General features: G+C 40.1%; 1 protein-coding gene across 1 annotated transcript; it reads left to right on the forward strand.

The window, feature by feature from the left end:
- Positions 1 to 478: 478 nt before the first annotated feature.
- Positions 479 to 3332, forward strand: LOC110702485 (bifunctional UDP-glucose 4-epimerase and UDP-xylose 4-epimerase 1-like). Its single transcript, XM_021880199.1, has 9 exons — positions 479 to 885; positions 1041 to 1090; positions 1288 to 1423; positions 1863 to 1964; positions 2041 to 2268; positions 2357 to 2438; positions 2570 to 2652; positions 2750 to 2841; positions 2970 to 3332. Exons 1-9 carry the CDS (start codon positions 691 to 693, stop codon positions 3052 to 3054), a joined length of 1053 nt encoding a protein of 350 aa, XP_021735891.1. The 5' UTR covers positions 479 to 690; the 3' UTR covers positions 3055 to 3332.
- The last annotated feature ends 7863 nt before the right edge of the window (positions 3333 to 11195 follow it).

Consider the following 11195-nt stretch of genomic DNA (forward strand, 5'->3'; position numbering starts at 1 on the left):
CCACCTTCTATTTAATATTTGTTATGTGAGCTTTTTTTTTTTTTTTTTTTTTTTGAAAGGGTTTGTTTTTTTTTTTTGAAAGGTTTTTTGAAAGGGTTTGTTATGTGAGCTTTATTTAATTTTTTTGGTTGTGTATGTGTACAAAGTCACAAAGTATCATAAAAGGCAATTATATAAACAATTAGAAATTACTCATACTCCGTATTTGAATATTTTTTATATTTTTTTTTCACAATGTATTTGAATATTTAATCACATGATAAAATGATTTTTTTTTTTTTGCTTGCTAACCTTTATACTTCGTATTGAACACAAAGAATACATTTATTTTTGTGAAACTATAAGTTCATGTTCGGCCATATATAAATACATAAACTGTCATTAAAGACAACTATATTAACGAATAAACGGTATTCGATCTCATGTTTAAAACGACTCTCCTTTTACTAAACTTTAATTTATGACAACAAACTCTACAACTAATTATACTTGATGCCATTATCCACCCTCTTGTTCTTATCTAGTCATACATTACGCACACATTTAAAAAGCGTCAGCATTCCTTGAGTTTCTCACAATCTCTCCCTTCTTTTTCTTCCTCAACAATTGTTTCTCTTTCTCTCTCCTATTTTCTCTCTGTATTTCCTCTGTTTTTCATACTCTGCTTTCACATTTTCCCACAGAAAAAAAATGGGTTCTGAAGGAAGAAACATTCTAGTTACAGGAGGAGCAGGTTTCATTGGTACACACTGTGTTCTTGTACTGCTTAAACAAGGATTTCGGGTTGTTATTATTGATAATCTCGATAATTCTGTTGAAGAAGCTGTTAATCGGGTCAGAGAATTAGCCGGTCCTGAATTAACCCAAAACCTTGAATTTCATTTGGTAAATTATCATTTATTTTTCTGAGGTTTTGATATTTGGTTCAATTCTACAAATATTGGTTCTGATTTTTCTGGGTTTATCATTTTGGGTTCAATTTTCTGCAAATTATGACTCATATTTTTCTGGGTTTTTCTTTGTTTTATTTTATATTACAGGGTGATCTCAGAAATAAGGATGATGTTGAGAAGCTATTTTCTGAGAACAAGTATATTTCTTATTCTAATACTTGTATTTGTTTTTATTGTTGTTTTCTGGGTTTTTCTGATTCTATGCTTCATGGTTCAGCAATGTTTTTTTTTTTTTTTTTTTTTTTCCCTCTTTTTTTTCTGGTTGGGATTTGTGAATTATTTCATATTGCTTTTCTGCAAATTAATTTTGTGTATGTTTTCAATTTGATGGTAGTTTTGATGCTGTAATTCACTTTGCTGGATTAAAGGCTGTGGGTGAGAGTGTTGCACATCCATTCCGCTATTTTGATAATAATTTGATTGGATCAATCAATTTATACCAAACTATGGCCAAATACAACTGTAAGAAGGTGAGCATTTTAGTCTAATTGATTCAATTATATGTTCAAACTCCCAAGTTCGACTTGATATAAAATGGCTAATATTGATTGTGAAATTGAAGAAATGCAATTGGGTTGTTGCACTATATATTTTTACTATGCAGTAATGTTGATTACAGTACTTAATTTTGTGCATAAGATCGCATAATTACAGGTGATTAGTCTTCTTAAAATTGGATTACTCTAAATGAAGTATGTTAGTTGGGTAATGGTTGGAAACTTTGGATTTCTCTAAATGAAGTAGAGTAATGGTTGGAAGCTTGAAGTACATAAGCTGATGAATACTTCGTAGATTCAACGTGCCTGATCGTTTAGCACGACGTAGTACTTATGATAAATGAGTGCTCTTATGATTTTCTACATTAATGCAAATAATGATATTTGGATCATTATAAATTTGGATGTGTAGTTGGTCTTTTCATCATCAGCTACAGTTTATGGCCAGCCTAAAGAAATCCCATGTGTAGAAGATTTTGAATTGAAGGCTATGAATCCTTATGGCCGAACCAAGGTACTAACTCGAATATTTCGTGGTGTTTTCACATATCAATGTCTTAGAATTAGGCTGATTGTATTGCAATTTGTAGCTGTTCCTTGAAGAAATTACCCGGGACATATCAACCTCAGACAAAGAATGGAGCATAATTTTGTTGAGGTACTTTAACCCTGTTGGAGCTCATGAGAGTGGGAGACTTGGTGAAGATCCCAAGGGTATCCCGAACAACCTTATGCCTTACATACAGCAGGTTGCTGTTGGGCGACTGCCTGAGCTCAATGTCTACGGTACTGACTATCCTACAAGGGATGGTACAGCGGTATGTCAGTTTTCAAATACTGTGATCTATGTTAAGCCATATGATTCAGATTTGCCAATCAGTTGTAATCGGACTTCTTTGCTCACAGATTCGAGATTACATCCATGTGATGGACTTAGCTGATGGTCATGTTGCTGCTTTAAGGAAGCTGTTTACTGCAAAGAATATAGGTGACCTTTTCATTGTTCCTTCAAGATCACTTATAAAGCCTAGTTTATAATGAAATATATTTTAATCTTAAGTGTTGCCTTGAAACCTTCCTGAATTAGTCCCTTGACATCGTGTTTGATCTATTCTTCAGGTTGCGATGCCATTAACTTGGGAACAGGTCATGGTGCTTCTGTGCTTGAAATGGTTAAGGCATTTGAGAAGGCCTCAGGAAAGGTAATATTCTGTTTCAGTTTTCATCTGCTCCCTAGCTTGCAAATACTCATCAATTTTCTGCAAGCCTTACAACAATCTATTTGTATGTTAATTTCAGAAAATTCCAATTAAAATGTGTCCTAGAAGACCAGGAGATGCCACTGAAGTATATGCCTCAACCGGGAAAGCAGCAAAAGAACTAGGCTGGAAGTAAGTTTCTCAAAAAAACTCTGATATGCCCTTATTATGCTAGGTCTCATCATGCTAACAGAATTATAGTGTACTTAGCATTATCATCCAAGTAATTAAGCTGATCGTACTGAATGTGCGTGTTGCAGGGCAAAATACGACATAAACGATATGTGTAGAGACCAATGGAAATGGGCGAGCAGCAATCCATGGGGCTACCAAGGCAAACCTTAAAACAGTATTGTACAAGTATAGAAGTAATGAAAGAGTTTTAAAGATTTTTACCCAAGTGCCAAAGATTTATCAAGTGTTCAAAAAGCTCCTATTGATTTTTTTCTTCTTCTTATGATTTGTTACAAGTTTGTTAAAGTGCACTTGTGATTTTCAGAAAGTAAATATATGCGCTATTTTCCTGCACTTTTTTTCTGGTTCAAAGAATCAAGAGTGTATCAAGTTGATGTTATTGCTGACTCGTAATTAAGAAATAGATATATGCGCTATTTTTACTCGTACAAATCTTTTCATTTGTGACTTATTCTGTTATCCATTTTAGGAAAAGTAGGCCATCTTAGTTGTCATTTTCTCTGGCTACCCCACTGTTTTTTGGATAATCATCTTATCTTACTTTAGAGGATATACTCCGTAAGCAGAAAACCAACTTAATTTACCCATGCTAATGAATGTACACTTCAAGAAAACAAGGGAAAACGGGGCTACCATTTTCCTCCGGGGACATTTTGGACGGAGTACTCCCTTAACGCCGGAGTGTTCACAAGCGATTATAAATTCTCGGGTTACTTTATTTTAAAGAGTTTTCCGAACTATGGAGGAATAATAGAATGAAAATATTTATTAGTGCGATTCAACTTAATTACATTAATAGGGAGTGTAACTATAGCTATTCACAATTGTACTAAATACTTTGAATATCGTAATCATGATTCATAAGTGTAATATATCTGTCATATTGCTAAAGTAGATTATGACATCTCTAATTAATTGGGTGCATATAGAGTCATCCCTATCATATTGCTAATCAATGCGCTTAGAAACTGTCATGTTAATTATTATAATTATGGTATCATATGATATCATATCAACATGGCATGTGCTAAACATAAAGACCAGAAATAAGTCACACCTTTAACAACATCCTACATATGAGGATAAATGTGCAATACTCCAAATTAAATCAGAATAACTCTCAGGATCATCCAAACATTTAACCACGCCTTGACGCATGGATACGGAGTTGGCGAATCCCGGCCTGAAAACTAAATAATTTTGGGTTTTGACGAAAGAGGCAATCCCAGCAGGTAATCTAGTATCCTTATGCATGAAGATAATCAATTCGGTCGTTGTGGTCGGACTCTATTATGGATTTCTGACCACATTCTCCATAGGGCCCTCTTATCTCTTCCTTCTCCGAACTCTGGAAGATATCTTGAGAAAAGGTTTTAACACAGGTGTATCCTATATGTACTCTAGTTTATTCGAAGTATCCCAATGGTGTAAGGCCGCCGACTTATTTGGAAAAAGGAAGAAAATCACTTTGATCTCTTGTTTCGGAGAAATAAGTGGCTCACGAGGAATGGAAAGAAACATATTCTATTTGATCTCGAAGTCTTCATATAGCACTTCTTCCAATCCTGGATGGGTGAGGAAGAGAACACTTGCCCATTTACATAACCGATCGGATGGTTGGTCATAAATTAGGCGAATTTGCACTAACTCTAAAGTTCCAGGGACATGCAAAAAACGATAATAAGTCTCGTCGTTAAGTTTAACTTAAGCTTAATTAAGTTATTTATTGGTGAAAATCGCAACTTTAGTAGTATTTAAAATTGATTTACTCCAATGATTTTAAAGAGTAACGACCCTTTCAGCTAAAAAAGAATATCAAAGGCCCAACAACTTTACTTTATTCACATCAAGTCATACACATTAGGATTTCCCAATTAGGAGCGCATAAACTTCTTTTTCCTGTTCACATCAATAAGATCATGAAACATTCCGATTTTTTTATCTCAACCCTTTGAGCGAAATGCGGCAAAAGGAAGGAAAATCCATGGACCGACCCCATCGTCTCCACCCCGTAGGAACTACGAGATCACCCCAAGGACGCCTTCGGCATCCAGGGGTCACGGGCCGACCATAGAACCCTGTTCAATTCAATAAGTGGAACGCATTAGCTGTCCGCTCCCAGGTTGGGCAGTAAGAGGATCCCGGGCTCGATCTGGTTTAGTATCAAGGTGATTCTCTTTCTCTTTCTATATATATGGGTCCGTGCAGCATTTCCACGATATCGTTATGATCAATTAATGGGACTTGGCCGGAAAGTGTTCTTGCCTCTATCATTAGCTCGGGTAGTCGCCGTTTCTGGTGTTTTAGTCACCTTTCAATGGCTCCCTTTAGGTTCGACTCCTAGAATCCCCATGTGGCGAAATAGAAAGAGTGGTGTTCCGTAAAAAAGATTCACTCTTTAGTCACTTTATGGCATGCTTAGGAAGAACCATGTCTCCAGACGAACTGCCTTCGGATGCAGCAGAACCATGGAAAGACGGATTTAAAGACACAGCAACGGGAGATTTTCTTCCGGAAGTCAGTCAGTTCTTCTTGGATTTAGATTCTCTTTCTATCGGATGCGGCAAGGCTTGCTTATTTTGATCGTTGGACACATCCTCTAATCGGTCCCGGAGCGTAAAGTGCTTCTGGTATCCAACAACGAAAACAGGCTGGCTAACGATGAGAGGAAAACAACAAAAAGAACTACCGCTAACAGGACAACTAACTCGCTTCACTAAGGGCAAGGAGCTAAAACCACTCAATTATTTTCTTTGTGAAATTAAGGAGAGCAGCCAGCTGCAAGGAGTATTGAATCAATCAGGTACTGTCTACTGTCTTTAGCTTCACTGTCTTTAACTACACTATCTCCGGCCGGCCGGGCAGGATTGAATTAATCAGGTAGTTTTTCTATCTCTTTGCATTACTTCTTCTCCTAGTCTTATTCCAACCTGAGAGTTTCACGGATGCTAGACGATATCCTTGGGGACATCGCCTAGTAGTAAGGCGGGATATCCACCCAGACATCCCTTACCGAAGGACCACACCGAACATGCATGCAACTGCTTGTCGCATACTCCTGCTACTCCGACCTACGCTTCTCACATCGCGTCCTTGGTCCTTAAACGACGGTATATATTTTCTTTTTCCAGGTTAGTAGTTGTCTAACACTTACGCATTAAACCTCATGAACTCAAACTCATTAGTGCGCACTCGATCTTCTCAATTCACCTTTCAGCTTCATTGCTCTAAAAGCAAGCCTTGAATGAATTCAGTTAGAAATGACGGAAAGGAATTGCTAGTCTAGAGGCGGCTCTCTTCAAGCAAGGGAATTGCAAGACTTGCTGGTGAAGGGGTCTATTTGCCTTCTCGTGTGCTTCGATTCAGTCAACTCTTTCTGACACGAGGTAGAACAATAAATAGGCGAGTGCTTGAAAGCAGTTGGAATGTGCTCATATCTATTAATAGGTTTTTGGTTCACACGCCCTATTGCCGCAAATGCTTGTCAAAAAGCGTTTAAACGGGGTATTGATTATTGAACCGATTCGTCTGGCTATAAAAGGCAACGGGCAATTTCTTCTGTATCGCTTTTTCAATTGAAGCTAATGCTGTGCTGTCCTTCCCTTGAAAAAGAGAAAGCGAGGACTTTTTTTTTTAGCTGCCATCGTTAGCCAGCCTGTTTTCGTTGTTGGATAAGAACTATGTGTTTGATGCCGTCGATTCAGGGATCCGAAAGTTAAGCTAGCAAGGCAGGACAGAGATTAACGACTAGTTCTGAAAGCCAGGAAACTGCTAAATCAAACGTTTCAAGAAATATTCTCGGCAGGTGATCCGCCCTTTCTCCCCCTTTCGTCAGTCGTCTTGATCCGCCAGAGGGTCTTCTTGCAAACCTTGAAGAGGCTTGATGGCAAAGAGAAGTGAAGAAGGAGAACCTAAGGAAGGTCTCTCTCTACCTCGCAAGCTCTTGGATCCCAAGCGCTGCTAATGTGGCTACTAAGCTATTTCTTTGGAAAGCTCCTACTAAGATGAGAAATTCCCCGATAAAGTTGCTAGTACCAGGTAAACTCATATTGGCTAAAGTGAAAAAGAAGAAAATGGTAGAGAAATTCGGCATGGTGCTCACTAAACCTCCTCTTTTTAATAGGTACACTTTCGCTTTGTGGTATTCCGCCTCTTGCTTGTTTTTGGTCCAAAGACGGGATCCCTTACTCCAGTCAAGCATATCGTTAATTGGGGTTTGCGAACGACCATTCTTGTGGTGGTACGGAAGGCATGGACTCCGCGAACGTCCTGCGCCCCCCTTATTAGTAAGGCAGGGGAAAGAAAGCCTCAACCAGAACCACATTCATTCCTTTTGCGTGCGGCGAGAAATAGATGCTCAGCCTGCAATGTACCAGCTTTTTAACCTAGAGTTCGTAAATACTGGCACGAATACCCGAAGATGGAAGAATAGGCTTTGCCAACATTTAGTTCACGAAGTTCCGGTGCAAACGAAGGTGATTTGCGAACTTTCTCTCCATTCATCCTAGTAAGCTTGAAAGCCACTTACGCCTATTTCTTAGGCTCCAGGGCGCAGGGAACTGTAAATGTGAAAAGGTTGGAAGATCTGGCCAAAGAAGGTGATAGCCCTGTAGATTCGTTCCCATGGTTCGATCCTTCCCAGTAAAACGCGGCGTGTTCGAATTCTGATCGCAGTCTTAGAGAAGAAGGCTTTCCCACGAAGAGAGATTTCGAATACTGAAAAAAGTAGGTAGTAGGCCTTCAACCAACCTACTTTCGTGGAATGGAACGACGCGGGGATCCATATGGAAACATAGTATCTATTTAGATACGCTCGAATGACCCCGCGGCAGTACGCCAACGTTATGGACGTTCCTGGATTGTGTGAAATAAGAGTAGTACCAAAGGCAGCACCTTCTGATTTCATAATCCAAAATGGAAAATTGGCTATGGAGATTCCGTGCGGTCAGAAATTAGGCCGAAAGAGACGAATCCGTTAAATACTGCATTGAGTATGTCGCATTGGATACTGACTTCTGAGAGGGTGACTCATCACTCTTGCCTTTGGTCAAAACCTGTTAGTTGGATTGCTTGTTTGAGAGATAAGTTCGAAGATATTAGCCCTATGTAGAGTAGAGAAGGAAGCAGTTACAAGAAGCGCGCAGCACTCCGCGATCTCAGGGCTTGGAAGACCCTTCGCCAAAAGGCGTCGTTGCTTCTTTTTGCGTGACTACTGATAGTGATGACCTACTTCACTCCCCACCTTCTTACATCCGGCATTCTTCGGGATTTCACTTCGGCCTTCTCCCCTATCTTCGGGAAGGTTTAAAGGCTTTAGGCGGTAGGCTCAAATCCCTGGGATAGGTGGATATTCCTCATGCTTAACACATGACATTTCTAAGTGGAATTCTTCCTTCTATTTTCCATTCATAAATAGAATACAGATTTGTCCATCAGTAATGGAGATCACATTGGTGGGAATATAGGCCGATACGTCTCCATCTTGTGTTTCAATGACGGGTAAGGCGGTCAAGCTACCGGCACCTGTCTGGTCCGATCGTTTAGCGGCTCTTTCTAAGAGACGGGAATGTAAATAGAAAACGTCGCCTGGGAAAGCCTCACGGCCTGGTGGTCGGCGTAACGTTGTCAAAGAATTGAACAATGAAAATGGATTGGATGGCGAGTGCCTAATCGAATTGATCGGGCCATGTAGGAACAAGGTTCAAGTCTGTGGGTCTGTTAGGATGCCTCAGCTGCATTCACACCGCTGGAAAATTCCACCATTTCCCCGACTTGAATCTCGTTCAATCCATAAACACGTGCAATCCCATCTCCAACTGAAACCACTCGACCGATCTCATCCACTTGAAAATTCGTGTAAAAGTTGGTAATTCTACTTTCTAATAGAGTCGTTAGTTCCGCAGCTCTGGAAGAAAATTCCATGATTCAAAAATAGATAGGCAGAGTTAACAGATAAGGCCGCCCTGGGAATAAATATAATGATAGACCTGGTCGCGGATCAAGGCCTTGTCGCCGTTGATCAGCAGGTCCAAGCAATACGCAAAATCCCATTTTTTTAGAACGAGTTGAGAATGTGGGCATTATTGGTGGCGAAGAAGCAAAAAATTGGGATTTATCGGGCCCTATGCTACGAGCTTCCGGAATACAATGGGACCTTCGTAAAGTGGATTCTTTCAATGAGATCTCAATTCCAGCGACGGTTTCATTAGATATCTTACAACTAGAATCCCTCTTTTTTCCGATCCAGTTCCTCCACCACCGCGAACCTCGGTTAGATTCAGGCATGATACACTTTTTAGTTATTGGAAGAAACCAAGTACTCTCTTTCGGATCCAGGAAATAACTCTCAGAAATCTTTTTTCCCTCCTTTTCTCCGTGTGTATTGAATGATGGAATGAATGCGTTGTTGATAAAGAGCATAGCGGGCGGGGGCTTCCTGATCCGCACTAAGAAGTAAAAGTAGACTTACTTCTTAGCTTCAGGCACTTCCAAGTCACCTAGAGCAGGCCTTAATGACTTACCGACCGAAGGCATTGGTACGTACTGACTTGACTGCGCTTGGATTCTCGAACGAAATGGGTTAATCCGGCAAAGTATTTAACCTACCCTGTTGACCAGAAATATTGCCCGTTGCCTTTTATAGCCAGACGAATCAGTTGAATAATCAATACCCCGTTTTTTAGCAAATTTGAACGAGTTAAATCTTTCCGATCCAGCATTATATCCATACTCAGTTCTTTTCTTTCTATCGAGGATAGAAGAATTTCTATTGGATTTATCAATCGAAGCACAAGACAATATACTTTGATATTATTGATCAGCTTTTGATTTAAAGAATCTGCCCATTTCAACTGAAAAAGCAAATATCTTTTCAGGAATAAATCAATTTCTACTTCTGTACCCCTCGTGGGTTGCTTTTTCTTTCTCGGCTTTTTCATATCTGATCCTATATAATAGGGATGATCTATATAACGTGAGCATGCTCCTGTTAATGATGAAGCACAGGAAGGCTGGAAAGTGGTCCAAAAGAAACATCAGAAAAGGAATATACCTTCGAAGTCTGGGAAGAAAGAATCCTTTTCATGTGCTCAATGAGGATGAGGAGATCCAGGATAACATGCTCGATAGGGCATGAGTTCTAATATCATAAGTGTTTCGGCGTAGGAACGACCGCGGCCCAACAAATTGTTTATCAATGACTGAAGAATATGAGCTGCTCAAGTGGGCTGTTGGGCGTAATCGTAATAAACACTTTTCATTTCATCCCTCTAGTTCCGCTTCTTGCTCAAAAATGAAGAAAGACTTGTCCGAAATCACCGGTTGGGTTGGTCCGACCAAGAAAGGCATGGGAGTCTTTGGGCATTGCTTTCTTCTCTTATTCCATTTCTAGTTGGATGAAAAAAGTGCTCCTAAAGGACTTCTCAAGGACCGCGGAAGTACTATCGTACTACTGGCTTTTAAGCGGATTGCTGCTGGTTTGCTGACAAAGCAAAATGAAACTTCCTTCCTGTCTTCTCCCCCAGAACTTGCATTCGAGGTTCCATTTCTACTAACTATATTTAATCCATTCCTTTGGTCTATCCCCCGCTAACTCTTATTCTGATTCAACCTCCCCTGACTCGCCTATTAACCCTGGAAATCTGAGGAATCAGTTCCCTCTTTCTTGTTAAAGTAAGGCAATTCAATTGACTTACTTACTTGAATAAGTAAGGAAGGGAAAGCGAACCACAGAGAAAGTCAAGCCGGCTCTTCCTAATCTCACATTGCGGGGAAAGAGACAACAGCTACTCTTCCTCCACGAACTTCTTCTATAGCACCGTCTTCCTTCTCTTCTTCCCGAGAACCTGAAACGGATTCGTGAACAACTGCAGCTCATACTCTGACAACGGATTCAATGGTATCGCCTTGCTCGGGCTGAGGCTTCTTCACCCGGCCGGGCTTCAAAGTCAGAGTCGGAACTATTGAATTGAACCTCTTCCACTCGGGAAAGCTGCAGTCCTTCCTTACCTTTCATGGGATGAGACTGCCCCACTCTCTTTCTTGTTGTCTGGCTTTGTTGGTTGCTTTTTTTTCTAGCTGGAAAAGCCCTCCCCTTCTTAAGTTTCATGTGTGTGTGCACGAGCCAATTCAAGCTATAGCCCGCTCTCGCTTCGAATACTATTTGATAGAAAGGAAAGGAGGACTCATTGCAAGCCAAGGCCAAGAAGCAGAAGACGGTAGGTAGTACGGGGTCTACCAGATAGAAGATGATAGAGGGCCAACTATCGTTGCGTTGCACAAGACGGTGCCCT

The sequence above is a fragment of the Chenopodium quinoa genome, unplaced genomic scaffold, assembly GCF_001683475.1.
Source record: "Chenopodium quinoa cultivar QQ74 unplaced genomic scaffold, ASM168347v1, whole genome shotgun sequence".
Classification (NCBI taxonomy): domain Eukaryota; kingdom Viridiplantae; phylum Streptophyta; class Magnoliopsida; order Caryophyllales; family Amaranthaceae; genus Chenopodium; species Chenopodium quinoa.

Bases quoted from the DNA above. Each gene is read 5' to 3' on its own strand.
- LOC110702485 (XM_021880199.1), top strand. From the start codon at position 691: ATGGGTTCTGAAGGAAGAAACATTCTAGTTACAGGAGGAGCAGGTTTC. The intron at 2,653-2,749 runs GTAATATTCTGT...TGTTAATTTCAG, and splicing joins TTGAGAAGGCCTCAGGAAAG to AAAATTCCAATTAAAATGTG. The intron at 2,842-2,969 runs GTAAGTTTCTCA...TGCGTGTTGCAG, and splicing joins GCAAAAGAACTAGGCTGGAA to GGCAAAATACGACATAAACG.